The sequence below is a fragment of the Haemorhous mexicanus genome, chromosome 3, assembly GCF_027477595.1.
Source record: "Haemorhous mexicanus isolate bHaeMex1 chromosome 3, bHaeMex1.pri, whole genome shotgun sequence".
NCBI classification, from domain to species: Eukaryota; Metazoa; Chordata; class Aves; order Passeriformes; family Fringillidae; genus Haemorhous; species Haemorhous mexicanus.
In genome coordinates this window covers 13,614,125-13,634,465 of record NC_082343.1, presented here as the reverse complement: position 1 = coordinate 13,634,465, position 20,341 = coordinate 13,614,125, and the positions used below count along the sequence as shown (strand labels likewise).

The 20,341-nt window shown below is 45.0% G+C and overlaps 1 protein-coding gene across 2 annotated transcripts in view; it reads left to right on the top strand.

Annotated features, from left to right (window-relative positions):
• ALK (ALK receptor tyrosine kinase) overlaps nt 1–20,341 on the top strand; it is a 306,751-nt gene that overhangs the window by 278,938 nt on the left and 7,472 nt on the right. Inside the window, exons 16-26 of one of the 2 annotated variants that reach the window (XM_059840860.1) lie at nt 237–419; nt 1,879–1,977; nt 2,667–2,819; nt 3,989–4,087; nt 5,789–5,975; nt 8,161–8,251; nt 9,150–9,214; nt 10,109–10,238; nt 16,681–16,778; nt 17,846–17,938; nt 19,568–19,669. In XM_059840860.1, coding sequence (XP_059696843.1) covers nt 237–419; nt 1,879–1,977; nt 2,667–2,819; nt 3,989–4,087; nt 5,789–5,975; nt 8,161–8,251; nt 9,150–9,214; nt 10,109–10,238; nt 16,681–16,778; nt 17,846–17,938; nt 19,568–19,669 — 1,300 coding nt within the window. Of the gene's footprint in view, nt 1–236; nt 420–1,878; nt 1,978–2,666; nt 2,820–3,988; nt 4,088–5,788; nt 5,976–8,160; nt 8,252–9,149; nt 9,215–10,108; nt 10,239–16,680; nt 16,779–17,845; nt 17,939–19,567; nt 19,670–20,341 lie in introns of those variants that run through there. The other variant, XM_059840859.1, reaches the window with a different exon arrangement.

Here is a 20,341-nt window from a genome sequence, read left to right as displayed (position 1 = left end):
AGTCAAAGAGAAGGGGAAGGCTCTGAAAACCAGAAAGAAGTGGTTGGAGAGTAGGTAGGGATGTCTTTTTACCTTTTCTGTAGAAAATACTTGTCCTTGAATGTATGGTAGGTGAAAAGAGGTGCAGATGATGACTTTCAGCTGAGGTGTTTTGAATGCTTCTCCTGCAGATCCCTCCAGTGTTTTTTAACTAAAAGTAACCCCTGGCTGTGCCTGTTCTCTTCTCTCAACTGCAGGTGGTGGAGGTGGCTGGAATGATAACACTTCCTTCCTGTGGTCAGGAAAATCCTTGCTGGAAGGTGCTACTGGAGGAAGATCCTGCCCCCAGGCCATGAAGAAGTGGGGGTGGGAGACAAGAGGGGGTTTCGGAGGGGGTGGAGGGGGGTGCTCCTCAGGTGGAGGAGGCGGAGGATATATAGGTAAAGTGGCTTCGTGTTCAAGGTGTCCCTTCCCCTCCTTTAGTGCTAATGGTCAGCAAAATGCTGATGATAACTCTCCTGTAGCTAGCATATTTGACTGTTATGTACTAGTATGTCTGTGTGTTGCCTTTTTAGCACTAGATGAACTCATTGAGGCTTTGAGCAAAGAGCCAGTTGCCAGTCCTTCAGCTGCAACCCTGGCTTTGCTCTCTGCAAAATGTGACATTAAGATCCTGCTGTGATCCTGAGCTTTTCACGTTGGGGTGACAGTGCTGGAGCAGGAGGAGCCACAGCTGTGTGCTCCCATTGCCAGCACCTGTGTTTGGAGGACTTTGGTCCTGGGGACTGGCAGCCGGGCTTTATGCCAGGGGAAAGATGCAGCTTCTCCCCTGCCCTGCTGTGGGTGGGCCTTGGTCCTGCACAGGTGATCTCGGGGGCAGAGGCTCAGGCTGCCAGCCTGCACCCCTCTTAATATGACTTCAGTCAGCAAGGGGCTAATTGCACGTGCCTCTGTGTCTCAGGGCAGCTGTCAGATGGCATTATGTTGATTACAACTGGTGTGGGCCAGATTCAAGATCTCTACTAACCCATAGTCTCCTGGGCCACATAGTTTTGGCAGCCATCTGCACTGTGGTGGACTCTTTAACCCCTGGTTCTCCACAGCTTAAATTAACTTAGTCTAGTCTATATGATAGTCTAAAAATCTTGAGAGGAAGTAATGAGTTTAAATGATTAAGTGCATGTTTTGTACCAATGTTCCTGTGTAATGCTTCTTTTTCCAACAGAATGACTCACATGATATTTTTTTTTATTTCAATGAAGACAGTTAAAGGGGAAAAAGCTATTTTTGGGTGGGGTGGGGGAATTGTTGCATGCTTGAAGTACAAAATGTATGTGTTTCTATTATTTGTTATCTATTGCCCATACTTTGCTTCTGGTATGTTCCATATGCTCAAGCAGAAATGAGCAACTCATAAATTCCTTCAGTCCCCACTCCTGGTGGACCACCCTGCTTTTAGGGTGCAAAGAAGAGGAAAGATATCAGGTTATCCCTTCCCTCTGCTGACAAAATCCATGCCTTGATCAGCAAGGGTACTAACTGAGCCCTGGAGTACTGGTGCTTTCCAGTCTCTTGGCTACATAGATTTTTACAAGGGCTCGTATGTTTCACAGCATCCAAATGGTTAAAGATGAAGTTTGTGCCTTAGTTTGCAAGTCTACCTAAACAGAGCTAACTGATTGATTGTCACGAGCTTCATTATTAAATTGAAGTTCTAAAGTCCAGTAGTTCACGCCACAACTTGCTAAATATTCCCTATATATTAAATGCTTTAATTTTTCTCTTTTTTCATTTGGATGCCTCCCTAAATAGGCTGAATTAATGCATGTTGCCATGTTTATCTGTGTTTTATTGTTTTATGAGCCTCAGTCTGTTAAGGTAACTTCTGGTTTGACATAGGTGGCAATGCTGCAGTGGACAATGACCCAGAGATGGATGGGGAGGATGGTGTGTCCTTTATTAACCCAATTGGTACTTTATACACTCCAGCACTTAAAGGTATTCATATTGGTCAGAGGTCTTCTCATGGGCTTCTTTCATTTTAAAAATAGTAGGACCCCTTACAACCTTTTGGGGTACAACTCAGTGTCATGAACATGAGGAGGCAGAAAGTATATAAAATACAGCAAAGAACAGACAGAAGCAGCAGGAAAAAAACAGGGAGAGAAAGCATCAAGCCTATTAGGAAACACTCCCAGCAGTACAGTCTACCAGCCTACAGAATAATTTTGGAGAAGGAAAGTGGTAACAGAACTTCATAGCTCAGATACTTTAGGAAAGAAACAGACAAAACACCTGACTATTCACTAACAAGCAAATTCCTTAGAGCATCCCTTGGTTAAATATCCAGGTGCTGCCCAGCAGTGCATGGGAGTGATAAATACTGCCACTCCAACCTGTGTTTTCCCAGAAGTCAGTGTCTTTAATATGTTTTGCAATGAGCTCAGAAAACAACAACAAAAAAAATCTACCTGTTTTTAAATAAACAGAAGTTTCCTTTAGAACAGCCAGAAGTATTTTCAAATGCAGATGCACTCTGGCCTGGTGGATTCAGCCAGAAAGTTTTGAAGATATTACAGTGATTGATCTTGGAGGGACTGAAGGCCAGGAAAGAAAAGGGTGAGCCCAAGGAAATTATGAGAATGGTCTTAACAGTAATTAACTGAGCTTCTTCATCCACTCCTTAGTGACAGAGGGGCACGGAGAGGTGGAAATTAGGCTGCACCTTAACTGCAGTCACTGTGAGATGGACGAGTGCCATGTTGATCTTGAGACTCAAAAAGTCATTTGCTTTTGTGAGCCAGGCACAGAGCTGGCAGAGGATGGTGTGTCTTGCACAGGTAAGTAGGTGTGTGGGGTACTGCTGACATGTGGGACAGAAAATGCCTGGCCAAAGGCTGTAGTTTGGACTGTAAGACATCCTGAAAGTGCTGTCCAATCTTTCTTAAACCTGGCTGCAGTAGAATGTTATTTTCTTTCCTGCTGGGGTATGCTGCAGAGCTATTTTGCCAGGGTATAGCCTCATCAGTGGTGAGGACTGGGGCACTGAGCAGCAGTGCTGCTTTGCTCTACAGCATGTGTTTGGCATCCTGGGCAGATCTGAGCAGAGTCCAATTTTGTGTCTGCTTGTGCCGGTGTTCAGAGCCTGCTCTGAAATCCTGAAAGTTTGCTCAATGAAAGAATTTTCCAGCTGAACTTAAATTTCAGACCAGTTCTTTAAAGAACCAAAAAAAGCAAGGTGAAGGAAAATATTATTCCTGAGGAATTGGACATTTAAAGTAAAAGTTCAGAAACTGTGAGAAATTCTGTGCAGGATTTCTCTGAGAAAAACTAAACACAGTGCCTGTACTTGCATTTCTTTCAAAACCAGGTGCTCAGAGCTCCATCACTGGGTTTGCTTCCTATTCTTGTGCAGCATTTAGAGCAGGTCACCCCAGGGGTTTGGGATCCTGCTTTCAGCTTTGTCACTGGCATGGGAAAATTGTTGTGTTTTTACCATTCCTGCCTGTAAGATGGGCAAAATGTACGGTCATTTTGTCAAGGTGAAGTAAACCTTAAAAGCATGATCCCACATGAGGATGCAGCTTCACTGCACTGTTATCAGGTTTTTCTACTTGGATTACATGCATTTAGGAGATATATTGCAGCCCTCCTGCTTTTGCTGTGATTTGGCATTGATAGCAGCACTTTAACCCAAACAATGTAATGTTCTTTTCACCCCCCCAACCTTCTGCCCCTGTTTTTTATGGTCTTGTTTTCCCACCCAGGGAGTTCACATGTTAATTCACTGATAGTGAACCATCTGTTTTAATTACTTGATATTAATTGAGGAAAGTGAAACAATGAGGTATGAGAAGTCATAGATCCTGAGAACTGGTCATGCCAGAGGTTGCTCCTACACTGTTGGAGCAGCAGATGAGTAAATGGAAAGAGCAGAAAAAAATCTGCTGGCAAAAAAGTGGCTCCTGGAAGATAATTTCAAATGTGTAATTCCTTCTTTCTGTTGCAGCTGAGCCAGTGGTTCGTCTCCCTTTCTCCTTGGTCTTGTCTGTAGTGACTTCAGCATTGGTGGCTGCTTTAATTTTGGCTTTTTCAGGAATCATGATAGGTGAGTGTTTCTCTGCAAAAGATATTTTTGTACGAGGGCTGGATCAGAGCTGGGGATAATTGGGCCCTGAGAGGCAAAAGGATTCAGGTTTTGAGCTACTGCTGTATTTGATGGCACCTTCCCACACACATCTTCAGATTTCTGTAGTTGTTTCTAACCACAATGACCAATTCGAGGAGGCTTCAGTTACTGACTGCATCTCAAAAGAGATATTATTTTTTGTGTTGTACTGTGCAGCTGCCAGAACACAGCTGCTTCTGGTTTTGTGAGATCTGGTGCTGTTAAATGCCTAAAAGCTTCTTTATTTGTGTGCCTATGTACAGATTTCACCTCTTAATATGTGACATTTGGGCTTAAACTAACACATAGGTTCCCCTTTCACAAACTACTCCTTAGTAGGATGTGGGTATTCTTGGCATTTTTATTTGAAATTCCAGAAGGTATTTTTCACCTTTTCATGTTCTTATTTTAAACACTTGCTCACCTGCATTTGGTGCAAGCAGAATAGATTTGAATCAATGAAAAGGAGTCAGGGATTCAAACCACAGCTTTGCCACTTTTCTTTGTCCACTCTGTGTGTGGTCTGGGGAAGGAGAGGGATGAACCAAGAGCAGGAAATTAGATCTGCACAGCTGTTTCGGTTTTAAGAATTTCAGGAGTTATCAGTTGCATGCACATGGTCCTACACCTATGATTTCTGTCCTGACAGTATCTTTTCACAATGACTAAATACTTCTCAGGAGTGGAAGAGTAATCCTCTTTCCATCCAACCAGCCTATCATTTCCATCTCAGGAAAGGGCAGCGATTTAAAAACTCAAAGCAAAGGCAATGAGGAGGAAAATGGAGGACAGGAAGGGTTTGTGGATAGGTCATTACATCCATCTGCCTTTGCAAGTGCATGTTTACCCCTTCAATTTTTCCCCTGAGCAACATCTGCTGGAGAAGATGCAATAACTATTGCCGTCACAGTCTTTGGGCTCAATCCAGCTCCCACAGAAATCAATAGTGATTTAACCTCCTCCTGATTGTCATCTTCTTTTGGAAAAAGTCCTGCAATATCAGTTACTATTTCAAGGAATATCCTCAGGATGTCTTCTTTCAAGGTGTGGTTTTTAATGGTGTGGCAGAAGCATGAGTGAAGTGATGCAAGGAATGTAACATACCATAAGCTGACTTCAATTGTGGTCCTACTCTGTTGTTTAGAAACAGAGGAAGTTTTGGAAAATTAGCTATTTTTTATGTACAGTGTGTTTTTCTGAGGAAACAGCTTAGGCTATCCATTTTGAACAATATGATGCAATAATTCATTTCAGAATTCAGTCACTTCTCTGTGATTTAGGAAAGCCAGTTATACCCCACCTCCCACAAGTTTCAAACAGGACTTGTATTTGGAAGGTCTGGCTAAACTAAATAGAACATTAAAAAACATCAGAACTCTCAGATCTCTCCAAGTGAAATTCATTTCACTTTTTCCAGACAGTCCATGAGCAAGCCTGTTTCTTCGTAAGATGTGTAAATCAAAAGTTCCTGGATATCTTCAGATCCCATTTTCTATCTGTAATTATTTGATGTACAGAAAATGCCAGTGTCTCTGGCTGCTCTGATTCCCTGAAATCTGGCCACAGCACAGTGAGTCCCAGTGAGAAGGGCTGTCCCAGATGCAGTCTCTGGCCGTGGTTAACCGTGTTCTCCGTGTTTAGTGTATCGCCGCAAGCACCAGGAGCTGCAAGCCATGCAGATGGAGCTGCAGAGCCCAGAGTACAAACTCAGCAAGCTGCGTACCTCCACCATCATGACAGACTACAACCCCAACTACTGCTTTGCAGGAAAAACCACATCCATTAGTGACCTTAAAGAGGTGCCTCGAAAAAACATCTCCCTCATCCGGTAAATCCATCTTTGCCTTCTCCACCCTTCACGTTGCACGCCCACAGGTCCCGGCTCTCCTAGAGAGGTGTGAACACACAGCTCTGTGCAAATTCCTGTGCACTTTTAGGTCCATACCCCTTTCCATAAAATGTAAAGCTGCAGTAGTTAGGCTCGTGTGGAGGGGACTAGATTTTGGCATTTACCTTGACTTTCTGCAGGTGCAGTGTTCATCTCCTGGGATTGTGAGGAGAACTGAATAGTCATCACCAGTAATTCGCTTACATCTTTTACAGGCTATGCAGTGAATGGCCCATTGCCATGAGCTGATGAAATTCTGGGATGGCTGAAGCTTGTAGAAAGCTCTTTTAAATCTTTGATGGGGTCTTTGGTAAAGACAATGACATCCTTAAGTGCAATAGCAAAGAGAGGAATGGATTTGAAAATGCCAGACAGTATTTAAAAGACAGGGATATAAAGCCAGCAAGATAATCACGTCTGGATGAGAATTTTAGAGAAGCTTTAAAGTGTCTCCTAAGAAAAACTTGAAAATTCAGAGTTCTTACACACTTTGCTCTACTGCAGGATATTTGTGAATGTGACAGTACCCTGGTACCATGCAGTCTTACACAAAAAAATAAAAAGTGGAAGCAGGAGTCCTTGGAAAACTGGGAAGCTTAAGGTGCTGAAAAAAAATTATGCTCAGAGCAGTCTATGCAGTCTGCAATGTTTTGCTCTCTCTAATCTCATCCCCCCTTACCTGCACATCTTGCTGGACTGCACCTGGAGGTTTCCAGTGTACCCTGTGCTACTGCTTCTTTTGTCACTTGGACTTTGAAATTATTTTTGAAGTGTGGCAAGTAGACAGCAGAGGATACAGCTGGGTATTGACAAGAGAAGGGAAAGTGGACTTTTTGGAAGGAGGGTGATATGAGCTGTAAAGATCTGGCTTATCCCCTCAGTTTGTAATAGGTTGGTCAGGCAGAGCCAAGAATGGTGTCTCAAGCTGATACCTACAAAATGTTATTACACAAAGTGGTTGAGTCACAGGCAACACAAGTCCTCAGTGTGGTCTCACTGCCCAGACTGGTTCTATCCTGGCAAAGCTACAGACAGAGCTTATGAACAGCAGAGCTGATTGTTCCTCCTTGTTCACATGGACAGGAGTGCAACAGCCCATGCAAAAGCAGTCCACTGATAGAGCAGAGAACAGAATCAATGCAGCCCTCAGCCCAGTCCTGGCTCTAACTGGAGAGTGCATGCAGCCTTTTCCCCAGACTGAGATGCAGGAATGCCTCTTAGAGGCTGGAAATGCCACTGCCCAATGTGCAGCCCATGCAGGGTTAAGAGGGACTCAGGATTTGGGGTGCAGCCTCATCTTCTGCTATATTTTACCATGTCATTATGACAGGCCACTGATGTGAAACAGCTCTTGTTGTACCAGTTGACTTAACATTAAGAGAGTGAGGACTGAATAGACAGGTATGCAAAATCTGTATCACAAGGACATGGAACAGGGTCTACTGTTTGATTACTCTTATTCCTTTTTGTAGGATTATTCTTATTCCTTTTTCTTTTTCTTGTAATCTTACTCAAAATAAAACTGTACATTTCATAACATGATCACTGCCAGAAACAATTCTCAGCACAAATTCCTAGAGCTGAGTGCTTTACAAAGCGCTGTCATCACCATTTACTGGCTAAGGTACTTGCCCAGAATCACACAATAAGTCAGGAAAAGTTATTTGCTTTAGAATTCGGGTCTTTTGAGAATCATTGTGCCTCCTAGTTTCTTGCTCAATGTTTTGTTTAATGGTGATGCAGAAATATCAGGGGAACTGTTAATGTGTTTAAGGTGTATAAACACCAAGAGTAAAGTCCTGGCTTTATTGATCTGTTTTGGAGCACCCACCACTGAGCACTGATACCAAAGCCATAGATGAGTGCTCTCTGTTACGTGCTGCAATGCCAGCAGCCTGATTTCACTGGGGAATGTTCACTTCCATGGACTGCTTTCCCTTCCAATTAAATAAAATGTAGGTTCATGAAAGACCTCACCGAGGTCTGGTGAGATCATATTGTCAATATCCACTTCTCCCTGTTACACTGCCATGAAAATTGTGAGCCCGTTCTGTGAGCCGTGTCCACAGTGTTATAATGTGTGTTCTCTGTAGTAAAACCTTCTTGTCTTCTCTGGTCTGTCCAGGGGTTTGGGCCACGGAGCCTTTGGTGAGGTATATGAAGGTCAGGTGACAGGGATCCCCAGCGACCCCACTCCCTTGCAGGTGGCTGTGAAAGTAAGTGACAGTAAATGAGTTATCATGATGGTTTCATGCACCCTTCACCCAAGAGTCCCAATGCATTATAACAATGAAGATGAGTGAAGCATTGCTATAAGTCCTGAAGGACATGGCTAGAAATATTGCTGCTCTGTTGCAACACTTTAATCCATCACAGCAATGGTACAACTTGTAGGATATGGATATGTGAGACTACTAAAAGAGGTCTGTGAATAGTAAATAGGCAAGGATTTCCCACAGAGCCACAGCAGGCTGCAGGAATGAGAGCTAAATCCATCCTCTGTCCATCCTCCCCATGCTACACCTCGTTGGTAATCTGTCCAAAAGTCTTCACAGGGCCAAAAGCTGCTGGCACATACATCAAAGACCCTGCAAGCAGGAGAAGGCTGGTTTTCCAGGGATCTCACCACTCCCTTACAGGATGGATATGCATTGGATGTGAAGCTAAATCCTAGAAGACCCTGGTAGAGTTCTCCAGGCCTTCAGCAGTCTAGCTGGCTGGTTTTCTCTTAGAGATTACATAGCAGCACTGTTCTGCTGCTGGTTACAGATCCCAGTCTTGCAGGAAGGTAGGATCATTGAACTGCAGAGAACTCAGGAGCTGTGAGCTCACTCCTAATCCTCTGCTGTATAGAGTCCCATGTGTTGAACACTTCTCTGTGCACTCTGGGCTATTTCCTTTGCTGGGAGGAGGATGACATTGGCGTTGATGGGCCAGGAGTTCTGATATTTACCTTTCCACAGGTTTCACAATCTAGTTTAGCAGTGCTGTAGTGGTTGTCTTAGGGTGGTTTCTTTTGAGAAAAAAGGATTGCTGCAGACAGTGTTAGTGCCAGGTGTTCTAATCTGTAAGTTGAAGTATTTTCTCCTTGTCAACCTGCTCTTTCTTTTCCAGACATTGCCAGAAGTGTGTTCAGAGCAAGATGAGCTCGACTTCCTCATGGAAGCTCTCATTATTAGGTGTGTATGAATCACATCAACAACACTTGTGTAGGCTTGCAAAGCCCAACAAAATAGACAAAAACGGTTCTTCATAGGTGGTGTCCTCTCAGCACATTATACACTAGTTTTAGCACAAATAGAATAGGCATTACCATCCTTTTCTGTTCTGACAAATGAAGAGGCACCAAATGATTAAAAGCTAAATTTTCAAAAGGATCCGCATTGGTTTTCATTACCCAAAGTGAAACATTTAAAGCCCAGATTTTAGAATTGATAATAAGATTTTTTTGATTTCTCCTATAGAGGAGAACATGCCTTAGGAATTTAGGTTTGACTAGTAAAAACTAACAGATGGCATTGACTTTATGCTGCTGTCATGTCATGTGTCAGTGTCTGAATCACAGAATCCATGGAACTACTTTCCCATCACAATTGAGAGGTGGAGAAATAAGGAAGTATTAGAGACTTGACCTCAAGAAACATCCCCCAAAAGCAGATCCCTATGTCAGTGTGTTACTTAGAACAACATTGCCCTACTTCTGCCTCTTGGATGGGGAAATTAAGAGCAGAGTTTTCTCTGTTATCCGACATGTTCTGCTTCCTATGCCCCACAAGTCTTGCTGTAGCCCAAAAAGAATGCAGGAAACTGAGAGGAGAAGAAGCCAAAAGCCACTGCTTCCCCACCTCTGTCTGTCCCCACACTGTCCAGACAGACACAGAATGCAGGGGTAGTACTTTACCTTTATCCAGCTGCCCTACCTTTGAGATTTTTTATTTTCTGGGGGGGAAAGAAAAAAAAAATTAAAAAGTGCAAAACCAAAACATTCACTGCAGCAAAAAGGTTTGAATGTTTTCTGCTACTGTGCTTTTGGATCAAAGTTGCTGCACAACTGGGTGTCCCTGTCTCCACAGCAAGTTCAACCACCAGAACATTGTGCGCTGCATCGGGGTGAGCTTGCAGGCCCTGCCCCGCTTCATCCTGCTGGAGCTCATGGCTGGGGGAGACCTGAAGTCCTTCCTGAGGGAGACACGGCCCAGACCGGTGAGGAAAGAGTACACTTGTTTTATTTAGGGAGCTGCTGCCACAAGGCAAACACTTAGCTGTATAAGAGCTCATCTATGCAGATACCATTTCCCAGCGTTTTCGGTGGTGACAAAATTTTTGTTGCTGTGAAACCACTGTGCAGGCAGGAGCCAGCAGGATAGGGAACAGGTGCTGCTGGCGCTATGCAGAGGTGCCTCATCCCTGGACTTTGCTAGATAACATTGCAGATGCTACCTAAAAAAAGAACAAAGGCAAAGTCTAAAAAAAAAAAAAATGTTAAACTCAACTCTTACCTTCTTCTCACCAGCTGGGGGCAGGCTGGGGAGAAGTATTGAGTTAGTAATATTAAAAAAATAAACCCATTATTTAAACTGCTGATCAGATGCATTTTTGTGGACACCTGTCATTTCAAATTTGGCATAGGCAGGGAGACGATCTGGCCTGGAGGTGTCAGCTTAATAGAAAATATCTTTAGTCCAGAGTTTTAAAGGTTTTCCTCACTGAAATCAGTATCAATAGGAAGAGACAGTCAGCTAGAAATGTGAAAGAAATAAATTATGACTTCTAGAGAGAATTCAGTATTTCAGAAGAATAAAGCTTTCCCTGAGTTCCTGGGTCAGAAAGTCACACAGATATTGCTGAATTTTAAGGCTGGGCCCAGCTTCATATTTTGTCTCTAAGTTCAACAGAGGACAAAATGCTGCATTTTATCAGTACAAGAGAGACACAAATTTGCTCTAACAGGTATCAATAAGATTCTTCCTTGAGGCATCTGGAAACAGATCCACTTTTTTATTTTTTTCCATGCAGTGTGGTTTTCAGACATATAAAATGGTCTGTGAGACTCAGAAGCACTGCAGTCTTGAATAGGCTGCAATAAAGTGGCTCCCTCCTGGATAAGGAGGCTAAATACCCAGAAAGGCAGTCTGAAATCTGAGCAAGCAGACTTTATAAATAGAGGTTGTTTTTCTGAAGCACCTAGAGATGCTCCTACAAATGGGCTGAACTTGGTGGTAGGTGAATGGGGAAATTCATGTTCTGCAGCGTGGTTCCCACTCTCACCAGTGCAGTGTAAAATGGCACAGACAGGATATGCTGCAGGTAAGTGTTTGTTCAAAACTGCCAGGCCAGGCTGTGCAAGATGTGGGAAGGGGCAGGTGAAACACGATGGGGTTTGGCTGCTTAAATTAGAGAAGGCAGCTCATTGATGGTACAGATCTTGTGAGGAACTACCAAGAACACTAGTCCTGCACAGCAGGAATTTTTACCTACTTGCAGTAAAATGAGCCAGCTGCTTTTATAGATGAAACAGCCCTTAATCTTGACAGGATGAAGTCATGGCAGCCTTCTGATCTGAGGAGTTTTTTTTATGTTTGGCCCTACCTCAGGCATGAGTTCTTCCTTACCACAACTTCTGTTTTTGTCAGCAGTAGGTCTGTGCAACCTCTGTGAAAGCCCATGGCAGAAGAGGCTAATGGTTCCCTCCATTGTTTCCTCAGTATTTCTCTTTCTGCCTTCACAGTCGCTCCTTCCATTCCTCTGCTTTCCTTGCTGTCTTGGTTTGACAAGACAGGTGTCTGCTTAAGGGAAGGGAGGAGCCTCCCCTGAAATGGAAAATGTAAACCCCCTCCCTTGAAATATTCTAATTTTGAAATTAAAAGGCTCTCAGGCAAAGGTATGGGAATAGGAATAACAATTCTTTACTAGGAACACTAAAAATAAAGTTGCAATAGTACAAACAAACAAAAAAAAAAACCAAAGCAAAAGAAACCAAACAAACAAACAAAAAAAAAAAACCACTGACAGAGTCATAATAGGACCTGACACCCTGTGGGTCAGGGTGTTGGCAGCAGTCCCATTAAATGGTGGCTGCAGTCCTCCTGGAGTGGCAGATGTGGTTCTGTTGGAGCAGGGATCCTGTAGAAGAGTGAAGTTTTCCTCTGAAGGTCCAGTGGTGGTGTAGATGGGCCTGGTTCCTCCTCTGGGAATCCAGTGGAGAAGAAAGGTGCTCGTCTGGGAATCCAGTGGGAAAAGGCTGCCTGTGGTACTCCAAATCTCAGATTATATCCAGTTAGGAATGCTTGGCTCCTCCTCCTGGGTGGAGCTTCTCCCAATGGGATGATGGAATTTTATCAGCCATGCAGGGACACTCAATGGCCATGAACAGAAGGTATCTCCTGGAGGGAGGGTTGGTTGTGGAAGAGATAAAGAAAACCGCCCAACTAACAGAAGAGAACTGCCCCACCTCTAACAGACAGGAACAGAATACACACTCCCATTTCCAACCTAAGACACTTGTCTTTCCTGACCTGTGTGAGGCTACCTGAGGCTGACCATAACCACTACCAGGCACAAAGCCTTTTCCTGTCAGCTCAAAGATTCTCCCTGGTTTCTGCATTTAACTTGCTCCCAGGAGTGAAGCAGGATTGATGCCCCTGTTTTCTGCTTCATCCCATGTCTCCCACACTTTTGGAAAGCTGAGCTTCAAATGCAGATGGGTAGTTGCAAGCTGGAACTGATTCAGAAAAGCAGTTTCCATTCCCTCTTTAACAGCTGGGTGAACGTGGGCAGCCTGACTCTGCAGACACAAATCCACACTGTTTTGCTCCGTTCTAATACCTTCTTTCCCCTTGCCTTGCACTGCTTCTGCAACCATCCCGTGTGGTGTCTGCCTGGCAAGGATGACAGGGTAATTCATTATCTGGCTGCTGGGGCAGCTTCTGAGGGGGCAGTGGCACCTGTGAGTGCTGAGAAATCAGCCTCTGGTGCGTTTTTGACTGCTGGCTCACAAACTGCGAGGCAAGGAGACTGTGACTGATGAGAAATGAGATGTGTGCAGGGCACTGTGCTCTGTGAAGTATGGGATCCAGCCCTGGAAGTGGATTTACCCTCTGCATACACTCAAGGTGTGACAGTCTCTGTACATAAGGCCTGTGGCTCAGTGCTGGTGGATGTATCTTCACATTGCTCTTAATGAACCCTGAGCTGCTTTGTTCTTCCTGTTGCTCATTCAGGGAAGACAGGCAGAAGGTAGGCATAGCAGGCTGGATGTCTAGTTTTTCAGGGCCATTAAAGGAAAGGAAAGACAAGGGACAGTGCAGAGTAAAGAGGCTTTGATGAGCTTTGCTTCCAGAAGGAATTAATTGAACACAAGCCCTATCTGACTGGGTGGGTGGCAGAGATGCACTTCTCTACTCTGCAGTAAGCACCATATAAATTACTGCCTTTCTCCTTATTTTCTTTCCACTTTTGTATTTTCCAGCTAATTTCTTTTACCCTGTCTTTCCCACCTACTTTTGCTTTCAGCCTAATTGCAACAAAGAGATTTACATGTTCAGTCTCTACCCTCATCCCCCAGTTGCTCTTTGCACTTCCTTGCCAGTAACATAAAATTCATTTACAAGTTTTGGATAGACTTAATAGCGGTGCTAAAGACATTGACCTGGCACTAATTCCAAGGCTTATGGAGAAAGAAAGCACCATGCTGGAAAGACCACCAGTTGCCACTGGCCAGCTACAACCTGTGTGGTGTGGAACAAGACACAGGCAGCCTGCTGCCATGCACTTGCACACTGAAAAGCAGGAAAGGGAGCAGAGGGAATGGTGAAGGAGAAGGTGAATGAAGGGAGGGGGGACTGAAGGCATTGCAAGGGACATAAAATGGAAAGCTAAAGCAACTGCAGGAGGTATCAGAACACAGGATCCAACTTAATGAGAAATGGAGATGCTGCCTGCACTGTTGCATGCTGTTCATCTGTGTTCTTCATGTAAAAAATGAAGTTTCAGGTCAGCCAATACGTAATGATTTTTCTGGAGTCTAAGCAAGAATGATCATCACTGATACAAGACCAGTGATTCTCATGGAATATGTCAATTTATGCCAGCTAGGTCCGCTCCAGAAGGTTCAGATTCATAATTCCCCATGAGTCCATGGCTGACAGCCCTGAAGGCTTTCTCTGTTCCATTTCTAATAGAGTTTCACATCTATTACAGGATTACCTCTTCCCCCTCATCTGCAGAGAGGCAACCTGGTAGATCCAGAGACTCCTGGAACTGGAGCCTTAGCTCACTGTGAGCATTGCAGAATGGTCCATTCTGGGAGGTTCAGTGTGATCTTTCTCACTCACAGCACAGCAATCAAAGCCCAGCCCTGGGAGAGAAATCATATTTGGATAAATGATTCCCCTCCTTTGTGCTGTGCAGCCTGTTGCACAGAGCAGTGATTACACTGAACAATACACAGAATTTCATTCACCTTTGGCAAGATTCAGCCTCACCTGGGAGGTGTCACACCAGTGGTTCCAGCATGCCCACTACCCGGAGCAGTGGAGCATTGCAGCTGGCATCATCCATTCATCTGGGGAGCAAAGGCTGTAAAGTGAATCCTTTGGTGTGTCTCAAGGCTGCCCCTTTTCAAAATGAATCCCAAACCTCCATTTTTCAAACAAATTACATGGCTAAATTGTCCTTGGCTGGGCAGTCACATCTGTTTTAGGATTGTATTTAGCCAAATAAAAGGTGGAAGGAATTCATCCAAGGAAGGAAAGGAAAGCAAAATCAAAAAAAGGGAAAAGAGAAAAAAGCTATATAGTTCAAATCAGCTTGTGGCTTCAGCCTATAGAATGCTTTTCAGTATAGCCTGTGTCTGAAATCGATTGTAGAGTAAAGAATTGGGCTTTTTACTCAGTTTTCACTTCAGGTTTCTGACCCTTGCTCAAAAGAGCAGGGAATGGGTAGATTGAGATATTAATTTTCCCTTGGTTATGCCCTGCAAGGGAAAAAGAAGATGAAGAAGATGTGCATTCTTTCCTATTGTAGCCATCTTGTGTAGCTGGTGAGTCACTTTACCTCACAGAGGTAAAAGAGATTATTCCCCCTTCCCCAAAAAATGGCAGGGAAAGAGCTGCTTTATGTTTGCAGAAAATAGTTACTCTGTAAAGAGGAAAATTTAATGGGAGATGCAGTCCAGTGTTTTAAAAAAATCAGTGATGTATATATATGCAATGAACTATACTGTGTAAATAATAAAATATAGGCAGGTGGAACAAGATCACATTTTGGTTTATGGCCCTGCATTGAACAAAACAGGCTTTGTTCACACAGAGATGCACCATTTTTCAATTATTTCATTAGTCAAGTACTGAGGCCAGGTTTTTTTCCTAACATCTTCAGAGGACATTAAGTTGTTTTTTTTTGGTTTGGTTTTTTCAGTTTTATTGTTTGGTGGCTTTTGTGGTGTTTTTGTTTGTTTGTTTGTTTTGTGTTTGGTTGTTTTGTTGTTGTTGTTGTTTGGTTTTGGTTGTGGTTTTTTGTTTGGTTGATTTCTGGTTTTTAGTTTTACCAGCCAATGACCACTGTTTAACTAGTGGCTGCTGCAGAGCTTGGACTTATTTCCAGTCCCAGTTTGCAGAGGTTTCTATCAGGTGGGATGGGCAGCACAGCATGACATGCATCTGGAGATGGGCTGGAGAGCCAGCAGTCCCTGCCACTGGAGAACCTGTGCTGAGTGGTGCACTGGTGTGAGAACCCCGGGGACAGGTGTGCCTGTTGGGACTAGGCTGACTGGTTGGTGTCCTAAGAGAGAGCCAAGGAGCCTGATAAGCTTGTTTGGTCCAATAACTAAGGCTGATAAACACTTAGCCATGAAATGGTTGTTGTGCCATGAGCAGTCACTGCCACCCAATTGTTTCTCATCACTCTGCTGGGCAGCAGCACTTTCCCCTCTTCCACAGGACTGGCCACAGGGGTCACTGAATCTCACCACAGGAATCACTGAATCTCACCACGGGGATCACTGATTCCCACCTCAGGGCAGCAGCTGTGGTTTGGCTTCAGGGGCTGAGTGTGAATTGTGCCCTTTCCAATGGAGCATCTGGCTCCTCTTGGCAAGGGCTGTGGGCTTCATCAGAGGGGCAGGAACAAGGAGTTGGCAGCCTTAGTCTTCCATAGCCATTGGCTACACAAAACTGTGCCAGTGCTCTAAGGGGCATGATAAAACCTACACAGATGTGGAGGAGGGAAAGAGCAAATGTGACTCATGCCATTATACAAAATGTCATTCCCGTGGTTCAAGGTGACTTTAGAGAGGAGCTGGCAGTAATACAGAGAAACTCAGTGAAGAACAGTTCAGGCTACAGATCTCAAAATTCGTGCTGAAAATTCAGAAGAATCTGCCCTGAGAACTGGGGGAAATTCTTACAGGGGCATCCCAATGGAGCTGGAAAGTCAGATCCAGATGATTCTGTCTGTTCTGATTCTGTCTCTGGGATCTGTATAACGCTGTGTCTGCACATCCTTTCACAGTTCATGGGTATGAACTCTCTCTTGAGCATTTTCCTAATCCCTTTGTCACTTGCTGGAGAGCTCCCAGCGCTGCAGCAGTGACAAATCACACCATATTTCTGCTTTTAACCCATGTGTGTCCCTTGTCTTCTGGCAGAACCAGCCCTCCTCCCTCTCCATGCTGGACTTGCTGCACGTGGCCCGTGACATTGCTTGTGGGTGTCAGTACCTGGAGGAGAACCACTTCATTCACAGGTGGGTGAGCCCAGCCTGGGCAGGACTTGCAGACAGGCCAGCAGGGGCTCATATGCCCTGCTCCATCTGTTTGTGTCCTGCTGCACTCTATTGGCTGGATACCTTCAAACAAGGTATACAGAAGCAGAACCAGCAATCAAGAGAGGATCTGCTATAAATCAGGGTGGCAAAGGTCTGTAGTTTTGCCAAAGCTCCTGAGCCCTGTCTCAGGGCCTGCACTTGTGCAGCCTATTTGGCTACTCTGCAAATGGACCCAATCTTGTGACAGAAGTCTTTAAAGCTCTCCCTGTCATGAATTGTATTTAGTGCCTGTCTGCTCATTTGGGAAGCTTTTTCTTCTCCTTCTCTAAGCACACCTGTACAAGCACAGCCAGAAGGGCAACATCAGGTGGCCATTGCTCCTGCAAAACTGGGTGTTTGCCAAGCCTCTGGAATCTGCCTGTAGTAGAAATGAGCAGAGGTGGCAGTTTGCAGCTCTGAGAGTCTCCACAAGTTGTGCCATTGTGTTACTCAGACCTCAAGGTTTACTCCAGCCCGGCAGAGGTGGAGCTTGGAGCTTTACCTGCATACACAGATTCAGGCCCGCAGCTTCAGTATTCAGAGCAACACCTGCACACTGTTCTGGCAGTGTTCTGACACCTGTCTCTGGCAGCACAACAGCCTTTTGACAACACTTGAACAAGCACAGTAGGAACAGAGCAGTGGATCATTGTCCAGACAGCTTGATGGTGTGCATTCTGAAATCACCTCCTCTTCTTGCACTCCTTAGAGACATAAAAATAACTCCTGGGGTGAAGGGAGGCTCACAGGAGGCCCACCCTTTCAAATGGAAGATGTTATGTGAAGTTTAAAGAGAAAATGTTAAAGAACAAAACTGTTCCTGCTGTGGGAATAGATTGGAACTGGGGACATTGCAGTTATCCATAAACACTGACTTTTCTGGCTGTTTAGGTTCTCTGCAGCTCAGGAAAGTAGGTACTATATTTTGTTTTCTTTTTGACTTCAAAAACTGTCCAGTGATTAAGTGGTTCTTCTCTTTCTGTTTCTTTTCTTCCCTTTCCTTTTAGGGATATTGCTGCCAGGAACTGCCTCCTTACCTGTCGAGGGCCTGGGAGAGTGGCTAAGATTGGAGACTTTGGAATGGCCCGGGATATTTACAGGTAGCAGAGCCAAGCCCAGGGTACCTGCAAGTGGGAGGTCACCGGAATGGGGGAGGAGCAGTGTTTGGGCAGCCTCTTGTGTAACCCTGGTGAGGCAGGAGTGGAGAGATGCCAGCCTGGTGAATCCCAGTTTGCTTTAAACTGTCCTGGACAGTTTTCTCCTGGGCAGTGAAGTCTAATGGTCATGGAAGGTTTTTCTTCCCTCTTAGACTCTGTCCTCAGTTTCCTTTTTTTACGTTCTCCGTGCTGATTGACACTGATGTGCCCCTTTGTTTTGTCATCCCAAATCATTCTGAGTTTAATCTCTCTCCTTGATGCTACCCCTGCACCTTTGGTTTGGTGTTATCAGTAAATTTTCTCAATTTACTGCAGCTAAAGGAGGAAGGTGTAGAAGGTCAGGAAAATGTAATCACCCAAACTGGAATTCAGCCAAGGCACAGGGTTAACTACCTTTGCTCTTGCAAAAGTGCCAGAAAATCTTTAATGACCATGAGCAGTCAGGGCTGCAGTTTGATGTCTCATCTTCCACGGGGCAGCTCTAGAAGTGCAGCTCCATATCCTGCTGTGCTGAGGAATTGATTTGCCCTGACTCAGAAGAAGGAATGCCTCGTGCTCAGTCACCTGCACAGTTTATTCCAGTGCCTTGCCTTCTTTTTTTTCCTGCTTGGGAATTCTCCTGTGCAATTACTAAGCCAGGTTTGGCTCTGCTCAGCTTGAGCTCTGACAGTATCACAGCCTGAGGTGCTGCAAACAGAGTGCTGCCTTCAGAAACCCAAGTGTTTCAGAGCTGTTTCAGAGCTGCTTGGGTTTTTTTCCCCTCCACAAAGAGCCCCCATGCAGCCCCACTGTCAGATGGGGCTCTGCTGGGACAAAGTAGCATCTGTCACCCTCACACAATCAGAACTGATTGCCAAGAATGAACACTTTGGTGCTGAGCTTTCAAAGGTGCTTTTGAAGCCTGCCTGTGTTTCTTTGTCCAGGAACACCCTTTGGAAGCTCAGGCTGTGCTGTGTGATCAGTGATAACAGCTTGCATGGGCAGCCTCCTGCACCTGCCAGCATGGGATTTGGGGCTTGCAGGTTTTGTTTTAAATGACAGCAACTCCAAAGGACTGTTGTGACTCCTGTCTCAGGAACGTTTTTATGTCAGTGTCCCAGCTCAAATGACCTGGCATCCTCCTCTAGAAGTTCCTTGTTCCTGCAAAGGGGTTTGGATTTTACTCACAGGGCTTTAGGCTGGGTATATATGGGATAGGTTTGGTTTATTCTTGCTGGGTATGCCCAGGATCACCATGTGTGAGATGAGGTGGGCAGATCCTGCTGTGGTTGAAAAGGGCAAGGAAGAATCTCTGCCAGCAGCAGTTACTGTGTTAGTAATTCCCAAGGAGGATGAGGATAACTGCTTTACCAGATCAGGCCTGAAGTGATGTAGATCAAACAGCACTTCCATGGTCTTCTCTTTTGCACTAGTTTTATGAGAAGAAACAGGTAATTCCAGTACTCAGATTGTTCCACCTAAATTAGTCTCTCCTCTGGCTCATCATTTGAATATTTGTAATTACAAAAGTCCCATATTGAGGGCATTTTCTGAATCCTTGGCTGACTCTTTTGTTCTGTTTGTTCTTTGCAGAGCCAGCTACTATCGTAAGGGTGGGTGTGCAATGTTGCCTGTCAAATGGATGCCTCCTGAGGCTTTCATGGAAGGGATCTTTACATCAAAAACAGACACATGGTGCGCTTCCTTTCCTCCGCTCTGTCCGCCTTGGAACCCCTTTTGTCAACTGTGAATATTTTGTGAAAAACACACATTCTTGTTCGTTTCTCACATACTAAAAAGACAAGCTGGGTCTTTCAGAGCCAGCAGTGTTTGAAGACACAAGGGAGCAGAAAGGTCAGACCTGTGCAGAGATGGGAGCTGCAGGGAAGGGAGAGCAGATGCAGGTGCTGCTCCAGCAGGAAAGCATCAGTCCCACACTGAGGAAAGCAGCATGGGAGGCTGCAGGCACGATCCATCCTGCCAGTCAGGGAGAAGGGTGTCCTACACTGTGGGTTTTGCCTTTCTCCTGGCCTACAGCAGCACTTGGAGCTCCTGAGTGGCCAGAGGTGGAGAGGAAAATCGGGTGAGCAGGAGGCAAGAGCTAAGGGAGTGTGTGGAGGGGAAGGGGCTGGTGGCCAGGACACAGCTCCTGAGCAAGCCCTCACCCCAGAGGGGTGAGGTCCACACCCTGGTACAGCTGAGCTCTGCCTGTCTCAGCACCAAGCAGAGGAGTTTCCCATTGCTGCACATCTCTCTACCACTTTAACCACTGAGGTTGTGGTTCCCGAGCCACTGACCAGGGGAATGCTTTGGAGGGACACTGTCCCAGCCACAGCCACAGCACCCAGGCCAGGGCTGTGTTTGCTA